A 20,543-nucleotide genomic window follows, 5' to 3' on the forward strand; every position below is an offset into this window, starting at 1 on the left:
AGGCCAAGGCAACAGGGCCTGTGTAGGCTGGGGAGAACATGGCTCAGAGGGACCAAACAGCAGAAGGTTGGGGGAGAGACCTCCAGAGGTTCCTTCCAGCCAGAATGATGTGACTTTGATAAGTGAGAACTTAGATTAAAGTCTCCGACAGCCTTTCTCCCATTTCAAGATCTTGTAAACTAGATCTTGTGCTGCGTAACCTATTTCTAGAGAGAGCTAGTGACGTTTTTGGTTTTTTTTTAATCTAAGCTGAGCCAAAACATGCGTAAGACACTCCTACGGGATTAGCTGCAATGGCAGCGAGTAGGGGAGAGCTGCGGAGCCTGAAAGGTATCCTAAGCAGCTTAAAATTTTACTGGGGACAGGTGGATGGGAAAGAAGTGTCAGAAAGTGAGAGGACAGTGTGACTCCAAACCACTGGTCCCTCTTGTAAGAGAGGCACACTTACTTATCTAAACATTTTTAGATAAATGACTTCTCCCCTTGTGCAGATTGTAGGTCATTGTGATAGTGCGAGAACGAGCTGCGCGTGGAAGTGCTGAGCTAAGCGTGGGGATGTTCTTCCTTTTTGCGGTTGCCCAGGACAAAGCAGCAGGTTTATGTAGAAGCGAAGAGCTTCAGGAGGTGGGTGGTGCTGGGGTCTTCTCCTGGGCACATCCTTCGGCTTCCTGCAGCTGTGCCGAGGAGAGGTGGGATGTGGCAGGAAGGCTGTGGTGGGAGGTCACCCTCTCCGATCGGCTGTAGCTCTGCAGCTTTAGTTTCGTATTCCCCGACTGTTGGCTATCGAGTTCTCCGGATCAAAGTCTCTCCGATGGCTGTCCTGTGCTCTTTGGTACTTTTTGAAGAGGTTTTTTACCTTTGCTCTTAGAACATGAGTCTGTGGCTGCTTTCTTCCACTTGCTCCGTAGCGTTCAGGCACAAACAGATGTCAGTATTAAACAGGTATTTTTACGTCTTGCAGTCACCTCGCTATTTTGTTATTGCACGTGGGGGATTTCCCCATGGGGTGGCTTTGTCCATCCTTAACTTCCCGCTTGTTTCTGCTTCGTGAGCCTCCATTGCTCGGCACAGCTGGCGAGGGCCCGTGAGCTGCCCCTGAGCTGCTCCTGGCACTGGCTCTACAAAGCCTTTGGGGGCGGCGGGGGGGAGGATGGGGCTATTTATTCTCAGCACTTCCAATCGCAAAATGCTTTGGGTGGCGACCAGGTGCTGTCCCGGAGATGTGCCGAAGGTGTGAGTCAGCGTGCCTGGCACAGGGAAAGGGGCTGGAGAGGCGCCGCGGCTGCAACGTGATGCTTCCTTTTCGGTTCTCCCGCTTAGGATGCGGTGCCCTCTGCTAATGAGCTCATGACGAGCCTCTTGGCAGGCGCTGCGCCCGTGGCTGGTGCTGCCTGTGAGTAAGCCTGGCTGTGCAGATTCATCTGATGGACGGTTTGACTTTGTAGTCTGAAATTAGCAGGGATAAAGTCCTCTAATGTACTTGTGTTACGTAGGAACTCTGGAGGGAATTCATAAAATCCGATGAGAACAATCGCATTTGCTGTGATGCAAGCTGCCTCCAGAACAAGCCCTCTTTGTTCCGCTGTCTGCAGGCAGGGCCCGGGGACGGGCAGGGAGCTGCCATCTCGGCAGTGCCACCGGCAGTGAAACTCGGGGCTAGACCTGCTCTCGGACCCCTGTGGTGGCAGCAGGCAGACCCAGAGCGCTCGGGGGGGTGCGTGTGTAATAGTAATAATCAAACCCCGGGTGGAATTGGTGCCGCTGTAGGAAGGCGGGGGGACAAACCCGGCTCCTGCGCTGCTGAAATCCCTTTGCCAATATTGTCTGAGGATTAGCAGAGGCCGTGCCAGCGCTGCGAAGCAACGACAAGGTGGTTGGGAGCTTCCTGGGCCTGCGGCGGTGGGGCGGGGGAGGAGCAGGGACAGGGATGACATTTTTCTATTAGTTGCTTTAAAAGCAAACAACTGTCATGAGGAAAAAACCTCCCTCACCCACGCGTTGATCTAAACCGCCGGGCGTCCTGGCCCAGACCGTGTGCTCGAGGGTTAAAGAGGGGGCGACCCGCATGGCAAGTCCCTCTGAATGACACATTCTCTTGCAAAGTTCAAGAGCAGGTCTGTTTTCCTTCCACGCTGTTCCCAACAAATCCCTCCAAAGCAGTTCCTTGTGTTTGTGGAAAGGCAATTGCGTAACCCCTGCCTGGGACACGCTGGGGTGGGAGCGGGCCTCCCGCAGCCCCCCTCCAAAGAGCCAGGCCCCCCCTCACCCCCGCGCCTGGGCTTCTCGGAGGCCAGGAGTGGGGCGAGCAGGTTATGGGGCTGGGGAGGGCACGTGTGGTTGCCGAGGGGCCCGTCAGGGTATGGGGAAGGACGGAGCGATGGAATAACGGGAGAGCAGCAGCCCGGCTGGGGGAGAGGCTTTGAGGGATTTTCTGTTCCTGTTTTTCCTCCATCGATGCCAAGCTGACCTCGGAGGCAGATGCTCTGGAGATGTCCCCCCTGGCCAGGGCTGGCAGCGGGGCAGTGAGGGAGCAGCCCGGATCTCCACGCCCCTGTGAGCAAAAGCCTCCAGCAGTCTCTGGGGTGTGCGTGCCACGGGAACCGGTGCTTCTGCCTCCCCAGAAAGCGCTTCCCCCTCTGGGGATGATTCCTGCCCTCCCTGCGCCTGCTCCGAGCATGGCTCCCCGCAGCTCCGGTGCTCCTTGGGCACTGGCTGTGCCGGCCAGGAGCACTGGGGACAGCTGGGATGGCACTGAGCCCTGGCAGAGCCACCTCCATGGGGCAACACGGACGGGGAGCTGGGACACGCCGCTCTGCGGTCGCTGCAGCCTGTGCCCCGTGGAGGACGATGCTGAGCGCACGTCCCCGTTCCTCGCGGCTCCCCCGTGTCTGGTCTCCTCCCTGGCCGCTTCCTGATGCTCGGAGAGGACCCACCTTTTCCTGCCAGCAAGGCCATGGCCCCTGGTGGCTGCACCGGGCCCGGCCTGACCCTGCAGCGGGGGCTTTGCAGGGGCTGGGTGAGCGGCGGCGTCTGCTCCAGCCCTGCTCCCCCACGGCCTGCCCTGCGCGTCGCCACGCTGGCCCCGGGCTCGCGGGGAGCTCGCCTTGTGTAAATAGGTCACTTCTAGCCCCAAACTGGGGTGGCTGCCGGGAACCGCCACTGGTCGGCTGGCCAGAGATGAAACACATTCCTGCAGCTGGCGCCGGCTTCTCCGGTGCATTGAGCTCCGCTTGGATGGCGACTGGGGACCGAGGTGGGCGATGAGTGGGGGGCCGTGGACCTGCCAGGGCCTTTTGGTAGGTGGCCCCACTGGCATCGGGGCTGGGCAGGGCAGAAGCAAGAAGAGGCAAGGGACAGCCCCTGTCCCCGCTGGAGGAGAGGACACCTCTGTCCCCACGCTGTCCCCGTCCTGTGCCGCTGCCTCTTGAGCAGCTGCTGGACGTCCTCCCCCGAGCTGGGTCCCTGCCAGCAGGGAGGGGCACACAAACGGCTTTTATGGAGCAAGAGCGAAATATTTCCTTGTGGCCGGGCAGCAGCAGCCCGGTGTCGCTGTCACCCCTGCCCACGGGAGAGCGGCGCGCCCTGCTCCCCCCATGGCCCTGGGGCTGCATCTCCCACTGCCCCAAGCCTTGCTGGGGGACACGGTGGCTCCTAGTGCATGAGGCAGAGGGACTCAGTGCCCTCCTGGCTCCGTGACGCCCACTGCCCCGGGGGACAGCGGGTGCGGTGTGTGGCCGAGCAGCCACGCCTTCGCCATTTCTAATGGTGGTGGGGTCAAGTTTGTGTAACTGCACACTGATAAAACTGATTTTAAGCCATTTCTGCGGTGATGCCATAGTGGGGCTGGGCGGCAGGCAGCTGTCCCCCCTTGGCACAGGGCACCCAGGGTCCCGTGCTGCCACTTGGCCAGCTGCAGCGGTGCCCCAGCCTGGAGCCACCCAGGGCAGGGCGGAGGGGACTGGCAATGGCTTGTGTCCCCCAGTGGGAGCTGCCGGGGGCGAAGCCGCCTTCCCTGAATTGTGTGGAAATGCGGCTTGGCTGAGGGGCCTCCCGCACCCACCTCTCACCCGGCCTTCGCAACCCCCAGTGGGGTGCCTGGGGCCAGCCCCACGATGCCGAGCACCCCACTCCTCCGGCGGGGATCCCCGTCCCAGCACCCCTCACCTGCCCACCGGGGCCTGCTGCACCCACCCACCTGCCCAGGGCTCCCCTCAGGCGAGGGGTGCAAGCAAGGACACGGTCACGGTGCCTCCTCCGTGGACAGCGTGGGCAGCAATGGGTGACAATGGCAGCCAGCCTCAGGCGACGCAGGCTGGTGTCCGCCATGCCAGGCTGCCAGCTCCGTGTGGGGCCGTGGGCTTGGTCCTCTTTTCTTTCTTGGGTTTGCACCATAGCAATGTCCCCACCGGCTGAGCCGTGACAGGCTGCGCCGGCCCCGCAGGGTCACTCTCGCTTCGGAAGGGAAGCAAGGGAGCTCCTCCAGCCCTCGGGGACGAGATCTGCCGCTGCATCCCAAAAAAAACCCAAAAACCCCCCCTCGCTTCGCAGCCCTTCCCCGGCCGACACAATGTGCAACGGGGAAAGGACGTGAGAAGGGTGACGTTGGGCAACGCGGCATTGGCTTGGGCAGAGACATGAAGCCGGGAGCGCTGGCAGCCCTGCGGTGGGAAGGGCGGCGCGGGCAGCCCGGGGCACGGTGCCGCACGTTGCCGTGCTCCCTGCGCTCGCCCACCGAGCTCCTCGCCCCACGTCCCCCCCACCTCTTCCCACCGCGCCTGCTGCCTGCAATCGGGTTTTACACCGCAGGCGAGGCGAGGCGAGGAGCCTGGCTGCTGAGCTGACGGCAGGAAAAGCGGTATTCCCCTGAAATAGCCGTTCCCGGCGTTCCAGCCTGCAGAGCTGCCCCGGCAGGCAGAGATGGGAAAGGGCCACGCAGGCTGGCAAGGGGCTCGTCAGGTCAGGATGCGAGCAGAGAGCTTAACGAAGAAGAGGGTGCTTCTAGGCGAAGCCAAAGAGCTTGTTTTCCCGGAGCGGAGCTGCAGGGTGGGCTGGGCTGCGTGCTGCTGGCCTGGCAACCCGCAGCGCCTCAAGTCCTCCCCGCAGCATCCCCCCCGTCCCCCCCGCCGCCGGCCCTCAACTCTCCCGACCTTCTGTCTTCTTCGTTTCCAGGAAGCGCAGCTGTTGGCAGCGGCCGGACGCTCCTTCCTCCCGGCCACAGGAGGGGCCTGGGCCCCCGCCAGCCCCGCCATAGGCTTTGTGCAGGACGGGTTGCGCAAGGAGCCCTGCGGACACCCCGGACCCACGGGCAGACGGAGCGGGTCCCACCTCCCCAAGGGCTTCAGGCTCCTTCGCGCTTTGGGCTCTGTGGGGAAGCGGCCGCCGGCAGAGCAGCCCCTCGCTGGCGTTTCTGGGCTCAGCACGGAGCATGGAACACCGTGTCCCCGGCAAGAGGCAGAGGCAGCCACCCTTCCCCGCCACTGGCTGCGTGGCTTCTCCCAAAAGGAGAAGGAGCGTGCGCAGCCCTACGCAGCCGTAGGGGTGAGATCCCCCGTGGGCGACGCCGGTGCGTGCACCGGGCAGGCTGAGCCAGGGGCTGCTCTCCCGGCCACCGCCCGCCCCGGCTCACCCAGGGGTGTCCCCATGGCACAGGGTACAGAGCTGCCCAAACCCGTCCCTGCCTCCCATGTGCGAGCCCGGCTCCACGGCTCTCTCGGAGCAGGGACATGCCTGCGTCCTGCGTGCCAGCCGCCATGGCGCAGCCACCCGAGCCCATGCGGTGCCCAGCTGCCATGTCCGTGCTGGCCCTGCCGCCGGCCAGCAGCCCGGCCCCGTGCCTCAGCCAGCTTGCCCTCCTGCTCGGCTGCGGAGGTACAGCTGGTGCACAGCAGCCCTGGCAGCTCTCCCACCTGCAAAACGCCTTCCAGGAGGCAAGGGCTGCCCCTCCTGCCTGTAACGCAGGACACCATACCCTCCCCGGGTGGCCCTGCTCCGCTCGGCAGGGTGGCCAAGGTCGATGCTGGCAGGACATCTCAGGGCATCTGGATGCGGGGGGGGTTCCATCTACAGCCTTTTAATGAGGATTTTCCAGGAGGCAGTGCTGTCGGGACATTGAGAAACGCCCAAGAGACATACAGTGCCTGCCCGTCCTGCCTCACAGACACCCCGCAGGATGCACTGGTGGCATCGTCCCCGGAGCCACGGGCCCGGGGTCCCCGCAGCACCTCCCACCCCGTGTGACTTTTTGCCCAGAGAGGGCTGGCGGGAGGACAATAATATTTGTATACCTAAAAGTAGAATGATTGATCCTGCTGCTGTTTTGCAACGTGTTGACGACCAGGCGCTGCAGAATTATATAAGTGTACGTGGAGCTGGCAAAGTTTGTGTTTCAATCATATGAGTGCTGTTGTGCAACCCTTCCCCGCCGCCGCCGGTGCTTCGGCAGAGGCTGCTCCGCGCGCCCCGAGCCCTTCGAGTGCCTACGGTGATCCCAGTCCCCACGGCTCCAAGGGCAAGGGGTGCAAGCCTTATTATCTGAGGTCTCAAGTTCAGCTTTAAAAGCCGCCCACAAATGACGCAGAGGGATCCTTTCTCGTTGCCCCTCCCTGTCCAAGGTAAATCACCCGGCGCTTGCGATTCGGAGCCGATTCCTCAGCAGCAGGAATCCATCCTGGGCTCCCAGCGCCCTCAGAGGCTCTTTGTCCCCCCTGTATCGTGCCCAGGAGCAGGAGGGTTTGCAGGAGCCCTTGCAGAGGAGATCTGGGCCCGTTCCTGGCCGCTGCTCTGCTGTGCCGAGCAGAAGGAGAAGCCGGGATGCCACCGCCACGCGTGTGGGAGGTGGCTGCCTTCATCCCCCTCGGCTGCCTTCATCCCCCTCAGCCGCCTTTGCCTCCCAGCACAGCCCATGCCGCCCACTTCGTGGAAATAAAGCGCTGTGATCCCAGCGCAAACAGGAGCTGGGGCTCAGCTGGAGCGGGGATGTGGCTGCGAGCAGAGCCCGAGACAGGGCAAACACCGCGGCACGGACCGGGATGGGCAGGGGATGGGCAAGCGGCACATCCCAGCCCCATGGGAGCTCTCATGATGCAGTAATACCAAAAGTGATAGCCCCCCCAAGGGGGAAGGTTTGCCCTCCTGCAGTGCTGCTCCCCAGCGGCCCACCCCTTGCCCACCACCACGCCGTGCCCCCGCCAGGCATCTGGAAAGGACCGTGACCAGGCACAAAGCCCAGATCCCAAAAGGCTCCCGGAGGGTCGATCCCTGTTTCTCACAGTTCCCACTCAAAGCACCCTGTCGCCTTTCAAGCCCCAACGTGCCCAGCTTCAGCCGATCCCCGATACGCCGCTGGCAGCGGGGGTGCCTCAGCAACCGCTCTCTCCCCGTCCATCCTCCATCCTCACCGCAGTAACCAGGATCAGCCAGAACTACTTCACTGGGAAAACTGGGGGGACACACTGGGAGCAGGCAGGGGGTCGTGGCAGCTGCAAGCCTGGCTTTTATTGTACAACCACCGGCTGGATTTCATCATTGGTCATTTCTGGATGAGTTGAGCTCCCGCGCAGCTGGGATGGAGGGGTCTGCGCACCAGTTCCACCTCTGCATCCCTTCGTGCTTGCATCCGGGATGCAGGGGAGGGCAGGACCAGAGAGGGACATCTCTGCGGTGGGCTTGGCTGCAGGAGCCCGCGTACCAGCCCCGCTGGGATGCCATAACCCGGGCACCCCCCGCCTCGCTGCTGTCAGCCCCGTGCTGGGCACTTGGTGCTGGCTTTGCCAGGTGGAAAATTCCTCTTGCCCCCAGGGCTGCTCAGAGAAGGCCCTGGCTGGGGAAGAGGGAGGGGGGAGATGTGCTGCAGGGCTGCTGCCCACCTCTCTTCTCCCAAGTAGCCGGTGGTAGGACAAGAGGAAACGGCCTCAAGTTGCACCAGGGGAGGTTTAGACTGGATATTAGGAAACATTTCTTCACCGAAAGGGTTGTCAGGGAACCTGGAACAGGCTGCCCCGGGAAGTGGTGGAGTCACCATCCCTGGAGGTATTTAAAATCCGTGTAGATGTGGTGCTGAGGGACGTGGTTTAGTGGTGGTTTTGGCGTTGCTAGGTTGATGGTTGCACTTGATGACCTTAAAGGGCTCTTCCAACCCAAACGATGCTATGATTCTATGACAGCAGGAGGGGCTCAGACCCCTGGGTATGAGGGACCGTGGGGCCTCCGAGGGCCACCATCCAAGGGGCCTTGGATGTCTGGGGGGGAAACAGGGGTCTTGGGCTGCTTGGGGTGGTGGCCCAAAGGGTTGTTCTCCTGGGATGGGGCATCAAGGCATAAAGATGGACAGGGCAGGAGGTGGCTGTGTCCCCTCTGAGAGCTCCTGGCGTGACGGGCAGCGTGCCTGTGTCCCCACGGCCACATGCCAGGTCACTGTGCCCTCCGTGGGGACCAGTGTGGGGCCAGGCGTCTGCTCTGGCTCTGCCCCGTTGCCATGCTGGGGGGAGCGGGGCATGGCCATTCTCTGCAGGGGGCAGGGACGGAGAGCAGAGGGCCTGGGGCGGGGGCTCACCGAGGGATGGGGACTTTGGGGATTTAATGGCAACGAAATGTGGGGCTCCCAGAGGAGGGGGCTTCTCGGGGGGCACCCGGCTGGGCAGGGGGGAGTGCGGGGTGCGCTGTGATGCGCTCGCCTTCAGCCTGGACATAGCAGGGCGACGGGCACTGGGCGACGGGTGATGGACCCCTGAAGCCGCCGTGGCGGAAGGACACCGGTGGATGGAAAGCTGCACAGGAGCCAACAACGTGCGCTTGCAGCCCAGAAGGCCGATGGCATCCTGGGCTGCATCAGAAGAACCGTGGCCACCAGATCCAGAGAGGTGATTCTGCTCCGCTCTGGTGAGACCCCACCTGGAGTTCTGCATCCAGCTCTGGAACCCTCAGCACAAGAAGGACACGGACCTTTTGGAGCGGGGCCAGTGGAGGGCCATGAAGATGATCCGAGGGCTGGAGCACCTCTCCTATGAAGACAGGCTGAGAGGGCTGGGGGTGTTCAGCCTGGAGAAGGGAAGGCTCCGGGGAGACCTTAGAGCCTCTTCCAGTCCCTGAAGGGGCTCCAGGAGAGATGGAGAGGGGCTGTTTGCCAGGGCACGTAGTGACAGGACGAGGGGCAATGGTTTAAACTAGAGCAGGGCGGGTTTAGAACAGACATCAGGGAGAAGTTCTGTACGCTGAGGGTGGTGAGACGCTGGCCCAGGTTGCCCAGAGGGGCGGTAGATGCCCCATCCCTGGAGACATTCCAGGCCAGGCTGGATGAGGCTCTGAGCAACCTGATCCAGTTGAAGATGTCCCTGCTCACTGCGGGGGGTGGGACTGGATGGCCTGTAGAGCCCCCTTCCCACCCAACGCACCCGATGACTCTGTGGTTCTGTGACACCGACGGGCCGGCGCTCGCCGGGTCCCTGTCCCCGGGGTCCGCCCCGGGGCTCTGCCGCACCCCCCCCCCCCCCCCCCCCGCCTCCGCCCCCCGCCGCGCTGCGCGAGCCGCGCCTGCCCCCTGCCGCGCGCCAGCCGGTGCGGCGGGAGGCCGGTGCGCCGCCGCGCCGCTAGGGGGCGGTGTGGGGCGGCGCGGCGCGACGCGGGGGCGGGGCCCGGCTGTGACGCCGGGGGGGGCGGGGCGGGGCGAGGCGGGGGGCGGCGGGCGGAGGTGCCGGTGCCGCCGCCGCCGCCGGTGCCGCCGCCGCCATGTACCGGGCCCTGTACAGCTTCCGCTCCGCCGAGCCCAACTCGCTGCCCTTCGCCGCGGGGGAGACGTTCCTGCTGCTGGAGCGCAGCAACCAGCACTGGTGGCTCGTCACCCGCGCCGGCTCCGGCGAGACGGGCTACGCGCCGGCCTCCTACCTCCAGCGGCTGCAGGTGGGTCGGGCCGCGGGGCCGGGACCCGGCGGGGGTGCGGGGTCCGGCGGGGTGCGGGCTGGCGGGGGAGCACTGCTGGCGGTCCCGGGGCTGGGCGGCTCTTCCCTCTGGCCCCTCACAGGCCGCGGTGCCGGGGGGGGCGGCGGGGGCCTTCTTGCTGACGACCGGCCCCAGGGTGGGTTTGTGCTGGGGCGGCGGGTGGAGGAGCGCTGGGTGGTCTGGAGCAACCCCGTGCGCTGCTCACGGTCCCGTCTGTGGGGGTTCATGGGGCTGCTGGCCTTGGCCGGGGGAGGTGGGGGGTGTGGGCCTGGTGGATGTGGCTGCCCGCTGCGGCGGGCTTCGGCACACGGCAGCCTTTTTGGGACATGGTGTTCCTGCCGGGGGTGAGAATCTGGAGGGAGGAGACACCTTCTGTGGGCGTCGTGTTTGGAGATCGAGGTCCAGGGAACACCGTCTCTGCGGGTCAGGGACGAAGCTCGGCAGCTTCACCTGGGGGAGATGGGCTGGGCAAGGGTCCCCTGGGCGCCGACTCGCAGGTTAGGAGCCGAGGGGCTGAAGGGCTGGCTTCGCTGCCGCAGAAGCCTGAGAGGAAGACAGGAAAAATGCCGGAGTGATGCCCTGGGGAAATGGTGAGGGGCATCCTCCTCCCCGGAGCATACGTGATGCCTCCATAACCCTGGAATATGCCAGCTGGCAGCCCCGCTTGGTGTAAGTAAGCAGCGCTTAGGTGGCCGTCCCCTTGTGTGGCCATCCCCGTGGTAGCTGCTCAGCCATGGGGGTTTCTGCTCTCGCAGCACCCCAGCACCGTGAGGAGGTGCTGCGGGGGTGATCGTCCTCCTCCGTCCACATCAACACACCGTGATGCTGATGGCAGACCGTACTGTCCTGGGGGCCGGGAGAAGCCATGGCAGCTCCTTGTGCTTGCGATGACAGTAATGGCAGCCAAGTGGGTGATACTGGTAATTACAGAAAGTCCGAGTGGGCTGCTGCAGCCCTGACGGGGCTCAGAGGAGGGAGGGGACCTTCGGCTGTCACTGCTGCGGGTGGGAGCCCGCCGCCCCCGCGGGTGTCGGGGCCGAGAGATTGCGTACGGCTTATACAGGGCAGGGGGCTGTTTAGTGGAGGCTTCTGAGGGACAACGTGGCTTCTGAAATTAAAATAGGCCTTTCATATAAGGCTGATTCATGGGGCCTTTCTACTTCTGGGCCTCGGGGGATAGCTGTGGGAACTGCATGCCGAACGCTCCTTGTATCGGTGGATCGATAACCGCACACAAATGCATGTGAATGTTACAAATGGGCCTTTTAGTGTCTGGCAGCAAATGGTGACAAACCCCTTTATTTCAGTGTGCTGCTGACGCTCCTTCAGATGCCATTGAATTTCTGGTTATCAGTAACCCAGCCTGTAAGTAAGTGTGGGTGTGTGCTTTGCGGAACGCTCCAGTGAGACGAGCATTACCTGGGGAGCACGTGTGTGTTCGGGCAACGCCAGGTCTCTCTGCCGCCTGCTCGGTTCAGGAGCCAGCCTCCCTGCGAGGCCGGGGCTCTTTGGCAGGACGGCCTGACAGGAGAGGACATCTTGTCTATCAATAAGCCCTTAAGCTATTTACAGGAGCTATTTAGTTACAGAGCAGAGACCTTATTAAACGACTAGATTTTAAAACCCCGCGGTGGCATAGCTCTGGGCTGCTGCTCATGAGTTTCCTCTCTGCAGTCCCCTGCTTCATTTGCTTGTGTGACGTGACGTCTTCTTGCCGCCGTAGGTGCAAGAGCTTTCTCCCAGGCTGCTTTCTGGAGCAGCCTTCCTGCATCTCTCCACCTTGGTCATACCAGTTTCAAAATCTTACAGGAAGAGCATTTCTTTGCTGACCTTACACTCATTTATCAGGTTATGTTTTGCTATAGCCTTGATATAGCGTGCAGCCTGCCACGGCTGCCTCCTGACAGCCTGTAGTAATTCACTGACATTAAAGCAGTGTTGCTGGTGACTTTGTGAGCGCTCTCCTCTAGTTCAGCTGTAACTTGCCCAAACGCCCTTAGACCTGGTAGCAGGAAACAGAGCAGCCTTTCCTGCCTATGCTCATCATTTTCTGGCCATTAAGTTTCCAGCACCAGAACTTGCCTGATGGCGCATGAGGCGGCAGGATCTAATTCGCTGCTCTGCAGTCGCAGTAGTGCTCTGTGTCCGTGACTCTCTGCCGTTGCACCCTGCCAGCTCCAAAGAGCTGACCTGAAGTCAGAACGCCCTTTTATTCACGGGAGGAGACATCTGCTTGCTGAAAGCTTGCTTGAGACTATTTCCTGAATGTCCGGGATGAGAGCGCAAACAATTTGTCACCCAGTTTCCATTTAATAAGGGCACCGAGACTAATTAGTGACAGCGATTTGAGAGGCAATTAATGCTGCCCCAATCACAACAGAGAAAAACCACAGCTAATGATTAGTGTTAGGGTGCTTAGCAGGGAGAGAGAGTGGCCAACAGGAGTCACCATTGTAAAAGTAAGCCTTGGGCTTCTTTAGCAGTGCAGTCAGGTTCCAGGTGAGCAGTAGGTTGCGCAACAGCCAACAGCAGCAAATCCTCCAAAAGCCCCTCGCCGCGGGCCGCTGAGAGGATGCTCATGGAGGAGGCTCGGGCTGCTGTTGCTGCTGCCATCCACTATTAGGAGTATTAGCTTTCTTCTGAGCTCCTCTCGATTTTTCAGGTTGTTTTTTTTGCTCGGCTTTCGTAGATATAGGAAATTCATGCCTCGGCTTCTCTAGAGGAAAATGTAATTCCCATTTATTATTTAAAGCTTGTACTTGGCCGATGTCTTCTCGTCGCAAACGCGGCAGAATTTTGTACTGAAATTCTTGTGGCTTGGTGTTGCTATTAAAAGAGGGTTAGTTGGGGCAAGGAGGGAGGGGACAGACCCCAACAAACCCTTCTTGGAAACATATAATGCCCCTAAGAAAAAAGTTAGGACCAAGCCAGGGCACCAGAAGGTGCAGATGATGCACAGTTAATTTGGGTCAATTAGAAATGCCCAACTTCAGCTGGTATTTCTGCTGATTTTACCCTTCTGTAGTTCCCTTTTAGCTCTGCTGTGGGTTATTAAGAGTCATTTCAAGCAGAGTGCCATTCTGGGGACAGATACCGAAGCCATCGAGCAGTGAGAGGGAAGGATCGGGTCGTGTGCTGCTGGGCGGGGGCAGGTTCTGAAGGGCAAGCTTGCCCCGAGTTCTGCTTGCCCAAACGCCAGCCTTGCCCCAGCTCCGCACGCCCGTGGCAGAGGTCTCGAGTGGCGACGCCAGTGGTGAGCAAAGCCGTAACAAACTCAGGGTCTAACAGGTGCTGCCGAGACAAGTGAAAACGTGTACCCAGTGCTACGCCGGCCGGTCACAGCACGTAGGGTAATTACCTCCAGCTATTGACGGAGGGAGAGACAAACGCTAATATCTAATGCCAGGCAAATACTGCTGCAGTGAAGCTGTCGGCGCGAATGCCGTGGCTTCTGGTTGAAGAGAAAGGTGCCCATCAGCACGAGGTCGGTCTTTTGTCCCCAGCTGTGTGCTGATGCTGAAGCGATGTGTGAGCGGCAGGAAAATGTGGAGGTTAAATTGGAGCTTAGGGTGTCCTCTGGAGTCAGGCAGTCGCTGCAGAAGGCAGGCCTTTCAAAGCTTTATGTGAAGCTGTAAAGGATTCAATTTAGAAAGCTTCCTCAGGAGCAGGAGGTTCACTCGGTGTCAGGAAGGGACAAATGCCGAGTCTAGCAAATCACACGGGTCTTCCTGTGGGTTAAATAGCCCGTATGTTGCTGTCGTTATGACAGAACACATAATTTTATGACAGGAGTCTGGAGTTATTCCAGATTTGGCTGAAGGCTTCAGACTGCTCTACAGTAGCACAAGGAGTGCGAGGTGAGCTGCCGTCCTTGAGGATGCCAAACTACGGGTGGCACTTGCCTGCCAGGAAGGCTTCTCCGCTCTGCTCCCAGCGGGGCAAGGGCTGGCCCCAGTGGTCTTCTGCTGGCCATGGGACCCACGTACGGGAGCAGTGATCTGCTTCAGCTCTCATCTTCACCAGGCACCATGGCTGGTCTTGCCTTGCCTCTTGTCTGTCCTGACCCAGGCTGTGTTCCCCATCGATGGAAGTGTTAATATTACATGCCGAGGAGGGGAATGGCAGCTGTAGAATGCTGTATGGGTAAATGTCAGGGGTGCAAAAGTAAGTGCTAAGTTGCAGGGGGATGTTTCTTGGTGAAGTAGGAATGGCTTAGTGTGCTGGCTGCTGCACTAAGGAGGCAGATCAGCTGCTCAGCTTCATTAAGCTGTTAGGAAACAGCTCTGAAGTTACTATCAATAGTCTTTTCAAAATTACTTGAAACTTATTTGGAATAACTGAAAAATCGTTTGATATGTGGGCTTAGATTCTCTGTTCAGCTGAGGCCTTCTCTGGTCTGCCACACTTTCCTGTTGTACCTCTGGAGGAGCAAGAAGGGGGCTGTCTGGGTGGGAAGGTGTGTACGCTGATGAACAAGAAGCTTTGGACCCTCTGGTGAGAAAATGGACCCAGATGGGAGTATAATGAGCATTTGGAGGGTGCCTTGGATTCCTATTTGCCGTATCTTTTTCTACGAGAATAAACAGGCATGTGGTAAAAATAAGAGACTGCTTCGTGCAGCCTAGCAACAACTTAAAAATTCTCCTGCAGCATGAGCGGATGCACAGTGCCAGGGTACAGGTAGTCGTAGCCAGGCAGGTGCAGGAATGGTGTTTTTACCTCCCAAACTGCAAAGAGAAGAGAGGCTTCTGCGAAGGAGTGAATTTTGAGCGCTCTCTGTTTGCGGGAAACCTCTTCATCCCAGTCCATGTTGTAGCATTGACGTAGGTTCGGGTTTGGAGGAGTGTTGCGTGGAGCGAGGGAGCGTAGGAGCCGCTTTCCTTGTGGACTAGGGCATGCCAGGGCTCCAGGCATGGGTCCAACCACTCACGGCTGTTCCTCCAGCCTGATCCTACACCCAGCCCCACCATCCATCCTTCCCCTGCGCCGCCTCCGCTCCTGTCGGCCCCATTCTCAATTAATTCGCTTCACTGGCTTGCTGGAAAACTCTTTGTTTCTAACCTGGTTGCTTTTCTGCCAGCGTAGCAAATGCGTTGGTTCGGTGACGGAGCAGCACGTGCTGAGGCTGGTGCCAGTGTAGGACCCCTGGGGAAGCTGTGGTAGCTCAGGTACCGTCAAACCTTTCACGCTAGCATGGAGACGATGATGGTTGCGGAGCACCGAGCTGGTTGTACGGTGTCAATCAAATGATCGGATGTTCTGATAGCAAATCCCCCGTCGCTGGAAACGGAGCTTTGGCAGTTGTGTTTTGCTGTTAGAGTTTCTCCCTCCGTCTACATAAAATCCAGCTTTACACTTAGTGCTCCTGACCCCTGGCAGGATTCCTCTCGTCGCTCCTGAACGGAAGGTGACAATCATGCTGACTGTCATACAGACCATCCCCTGCGCTGGAGCCTGCATCCTTGTTTGTCATCTGCTGCAGATTTGACAGAGCTTACGATGGGTGTGCGAGCTTAGTTGCGATACTCACACAGATCCTGAATAAGCACTTGGGCTAAAAATAAGGTTTTATTTTGGAGAATAAGCAGCTGGCAGCGCTTTGCAGCTGAGGCTGCGTTTCTTGACACATGCAAGAAGCTGAAAGAATGAAGCATTTTTCTCGGGGCTGTCGCAATAGTGGGGATGCTATCGTGTCAGAGCTGCTAGTGCTTTGAGATGAAGTTTTGTTCTTGAGACTAAATTACACAGTCAGGGGAATTATAGCCGTTTCTAATTACTGTAGCTAAAGACTTGAAATTTTACTCAGAAGTTCTGCAATCTTTCGCAGTTCAGAAAGATTAAAGTAGAAATACGCTAATGATCTTTAGCCTCTCTTTTTGCTTGGCTGTGCAGACACATTCTTCTCATTTTTACTCTGATTAAAAGTAATTAGGCTTTTTGGTATCAGATAAAATTTGCCTTTGTGACCCAGACACCCGCATGTGAGCAGTATGGGTGGTCTGGGCTTTTTAATTCCTGCAGCTGCGTAACGGCTGGAGATGGGTGGAGGGGCAGTGGGCGATGCATGGGGGGTCCCAGTGGGTTTGCTTTGGGCTGGGGGCATTCAGCCTGTGTCAGGGTTGAAGAACACAAAGGCTGTCTTGGTCAGAAGCCAGCAAGCAGCAGGGAGAGGTCTGAGAGCCCACGTCCGCTCCCGAGCGATGCGGCTGTGGCTCTGTTCGCTTTGGAGGTAGGGCAAGGTGAGGGGGCAGGCTTGGAAAGAAGAAACGTTCCATTTTCTTCTACACCTTTGGAGAGGCACTTGCCTGGAGCCCATAGACACAGTCTGGTTTCCAGCTTCCCCGCGGGGTTGCAGTGTCTTAGTCTCCCAGGGCCATTTGCACCCTTGCTTCTAGCGCTGGTCTTGCACTAGTGATCACCTGCTGTTATCCTGCAATTTTACACATCGAATTTGTGATTTTTTTGGGGCTGCCTGCTGTATGGTTTTTGAATGCTTTTCATCAGGAGAAGACAACTAGACTTTCTTGACAGAATCACAGAAAGGACCTCTGGAGATCACCCAGTCCCACCCCCGGCCAGGGCAGGGTCTCCCAGAGCAGGTGGCACAGGAACGCGTCCAGGCGGGTTTGGAATGTCTCCAGAGACGGAGACTCCCCCACCTCTCTGGGCAGCCTGTGCCAGGGCTCTGCCACCCTCAGGGTAAAGAAGTTCCTCCTCATGTTTAGGTGGAACTTCCGATGCTCAAGTTTGTGCCCGTTACCCCTTGTCCTGTCCCCAGGCACCACTGAGAAGAGCCTGGCCCCACCCTCCTGACACCCACCCTTTAAGGATTTATAAGCGTTGGTAAGGTCCCCCCTCAGTCGTCTTTTTTCCAGACTAAAAAGACCCAAATCCCTCAGCCTGCCTTCACAAGAGAGGTGTTCCATTTCTTTCCTGGTTTACATCTGGAAGATGGCCAACTTGTCATTGCAAAGGGAAGAACTGCCAATTTTGGACTAGGAGCATCCATTCAAAATGGCTAGCGAGGTGCTGACCCTGGAGGACGGCAAATGCAGACACCCTTCCTCTTGCCCCGTTTGCAGGGAAAAGTCTTGAGTGATGACTGAGTGGTGTATGTTCCTTGAGCACGGTGCTGTTGTGGTTACGTATGGGCATCTGGATTCTGTTCAAATCTGCCATCGTCTCTCTATGGGACTCCATGCAAGTGGCTTGCTTTGCCGGACCTTGCTCCCCTGCCCGTCAGTAAGGATACGGTCAAGAGGCTACACAGGAAGGTTGTGGCTCAGCTGAATCTCTGATTGTTGTTGAAATTTAATTGATGCACATTTAAGCTGATCAACACTGCCGTCAGCGACGGGAAACGAAGTTGTTGATGATGCCCAGCAGGGTATGTATGTCTCTGTCAAATTACAGTGCTAACATCAAATCAAGCTCGTGGATGTGCTACACAGCAGGTCTACTGAATGGTGTCCCCCCTTTGGCCATCTCTGTCTTCTGATGCTTCAGAAGATCAGTCTTGTGCTGTCCTTCCTTTGAGCCGGGCACCGACAGCTCCGCCTTGGCTGCTCTTTCTGAGCTGGAGGGGATTAGCAGATGTCTTCAAACATGAAGTTTGAACATCTCTGGGCTTGCTGAGCCGCCCTTGCACTGTGTGTGTGTTTGTGCACCTCTTGTTCATCGTCCCACCCTTGCATTCCCTTCCAGGATTTCCAGCATCCCGTCAGGTGGGATTCTTAGTAGGAAAAAAGCAGAGGAGAAGTTCGTGTTGAAACCAATAAACCAGAGAGTTTACGGAAATCAAATTTTTGTGATTGTTGCTCCGTGTCAAGTACAGAGGGAGCAAGACACTGAAGAGCAGGGAGAAGGAAATCCTATTGCTTTTCCTCGGAGAAAAATGTGCTGGCGTTAGTGATGATGGGAAAACAACGTGAAGAAAGGCGAAGGGCTCTCCTTGCAAGAGAAGAGTAACCTCTGTGCTCGGAGCAGGCTGTACACTGCGGAGGGCTTTGACAAAAGCAGACTATATCAAGGTCACTGGCCCACCTAAGAAGATCTCTCGCAAGTTCTGGGGCACGGCATATTAATGCCCATCGGGAAAGTAAAATCCCATGGTGTAAAATGGGTACTTACATCGGTCAGTGGCTGAAATGTGACAAACAGCCGAACCTGTCTGTTGAGGTCGTTGTGAGGAGAGCTTTGGTTCTGGACCAGAGGCAGCCTCCTCTTTTTTCTTCCCTTACTGGTATAGCTCAGATGTACGTAAAAACAAATGGAAATTTTAAGAGCATCCCAGCTTCTCTCCTTCATGAAGGATTTAGACTTTGTCATTCCCAACCAGCATTATGTATTCAGCATACGAACTGTCAGTCTGGGTGCTGGAAAAAGGCTGAATTCCAGAAGGGGTTTGTAAGCAGGGAAGTACGAGCAGCCTTAGCGTGCGACTGTGGCACTGGGTAGTCCGCAAGAACGTTATAGACTTCACAGGATGCTGACACCCGATGTGGTCAATGCTATAACCAAAACTTGTTCCGGAGAGAAAATTGAGGCTTTCTTCTTGGCCGTGGCAGTAACAGTTGCTTCGATTTATTCCACTGAAGAGACACATTTGTCTGTGGACCCGTGAAGGCTGGAAGCGTTTGCCGTTGGGGCTGCTGTTAGAGTCCCCCTCTAACAGGGTGCGAGAAGCAATTTGGTCCCTGCGCTGCTGCGGAGTGTGGTGGAAGCCAGTGCTATGGGAGGACCCCAGTTGGTGCTTTTTCCATGAGTTGGCGTCTGGAGCTGCAAAATGCTTATATTTAGAGGAAAAATTCTCATTTGAAATGACAGTCGGTTTAGGTCCGCTGGAAATTCTTTCCATGGACCCTGGCTGCCCGCCTTGCCTCTGGTCCTGAGTTGCAGCGAGAATTGTGGTGGGTCCCGGTCCTGCTTCTGGAGGAACATCGCTTTGCCTCCCTGGCCACTGGCTCACGAATAAAGCTTTGACATTTATGGGAGGGACTTGTCAAGCCTAATTTGTCTTGATGTTTATCACGTGACATAACCTTTGATTTTATTTTTTTTTTTTCAAACAAATATGTTTTGAAGCTTGTCACGTGAGAAGTGCAGCAGAGGACACGACTCATGGCTGCGTCTGTTTCTCTCCGCTCCCCTTCGCGCCCCCATCACTTTCTTGCCGTGGGGATGTTGAGCACTGTTCTGGGCAAAGCTGTGCTGACGCTAACAGAGTTGTCCCAAAGACAGGACCCTCTGCAGCAGGAGAGGAGCGTTCGCTTCATTTCAGCTCCGCTGCATTCACGCCCTGTGCTGCGGCGCTCACTTGGCAGAGCTGTTCGTGTTCCTTGCAGGGGAACAAAGCACTAATACTTGTCCTCTTTTAGCGTGGGGCTTAAGCAAGAAGGGGAAGTAAAACTTTGGCAGCATGGGTTTTTTAGGATGAGGTGGGAAGTTCATGGGTTTGTTTTTCCTGGTTATTTGTTTGCGAAGTTGCTTAGAAGAAGTTGACACACCCTTCCTCCTTGGAAGCTGCTTGCTTCTTGATGACTGAGTTGCAAAGCCCGTGTTCTTCCTCCTGTCCGTCGGGTACAGCTGCAAGCGTAGTGAGCCCGTTCCTCAGGCTCAGACCACTTTTCATGCTGGCGAGATGTGCTTTTGAATAGGTGTCTATCCGTGCTGCGCTGCTGGTGGGGTCCCACCTACGCCACCTCGTCCCCTTGTCGTGCTGAGGCCGTGGTGGTGTGCGTGAAGGCTTTCCATGAGATGGTGATGTTTGTGCCTGTCATCTGTGCCATAGGCTGATGTTTTAGTTTGCTCAGCTGCTCGAGAGGTTTAATTTAAAAAGAAAAAAAAAAATCAAGCTGTTGAACTAAGTATGCTAGATAATTCCAGGCTGTAGATCGCTTCTTGCTAAATCACTGGTTTGAAGTTCAGATTAGATCTCTTCTAAGTAATAGCTATTAATTATTTCTTGGGTTTTTTTCTAGTCCAAGTGGGGACAGTGCCTTGTAGTATGGAAACGTGAGGACAGGCCCCAGCTCCGAACCTTCTATTTAATTGAATAAAAACAAAGGGATGAGGGAGAAGATGAGGTAAGAGCTGCAAAAATAGACACTCGCCCACAAGGAGGATTGCCTGGAAGCCAGGATGATGTCTTGTTGAAAAGGTCTTGACTTCTTGTCCACAGGGTTTGGGTGTGGGGTGATACATCCACAGCTGCTAATGTGGTCGGGTTATCTCCCGCTGTTCCTGCCGCCTGCTCCAGCTCCGCTGCCCTCGAGTTCCTCCTGCCTTGGCCTCTGAGTTGCGTCCTCCTCCTCTGGAGGTGGGAAGAAAACCTCGGTGGACCACGCAGGGAGCTTTCACCCGCTCACACGTGGAAGATGGAGATGGCGGTGGACAGGTTTTCAGGGTGGAGGGCTCCCCGTCAGTCGAGTTCAGTGCGCTTGTCCGTGTGCTGTGGTGGTTGTAGAGTGAACCGTGGCAGCTCCTGCAAAAACCAGATGGCTGCCTAAAGAGATCAAGCTGAAGCTCTCCACCGAGCAGACAAATGCAAACCTCCGTGGCCTCTGTCTGATGTGGTGCCAGTTCCTTTTTGGGTAAACTCATTGAATTCT

At 57.6% G+C, this 20,543-nt stretch overlaps 1 protein-coding gene across 3 annotated transcripts in view; it reads left to right on the forward strand.

Annotated features, from left to right (window-relative positions):
* Nucleotides 1-9,668: 9,668 nt before the first annotated feature.
* The window catches only part of NCKIPSD (NCK interacting protein with SH3 domain), a 54,991-nt gene continuing 44,116 nt past the window's right edge, over nucleotides 9,669-20,543 (forward strand). For 2 of the 3 annotated variants that reach the window (XM_054216150.1, XM_054216151.1), the window contains exon 1: nucleotides 9,669-9,894. In XM_054216150.1, the coding sequence (XP_054072125.1) occupies nucleotides 9,724-9,894 (171 nt within the window). In that variant the 5' untranslated portion in view covers nucleotides 9,669-9,723. The remainder of the gene's footprint in view (nucleotides 9,895-20,543) is intronic. The other variant, XM_054216153.1, reaches the window with a different exon arrangement.

Source organism: Rissa tridactyla, chromosome 10 (genome assembly GCF_028500815.1).
Source record: "Rissa tridactyla isolate bRisTri1 chromosome 10, bRisTri1.patW.cur.20221130, whole genome shotgun sequence".
NCBI classification, from domain to species: domain Eukaryota; kingdom Metazoa; phylum Chordata; class Aves; order Charadriiformes; family Laridae; genus Rissa; species Rissa tridactyla.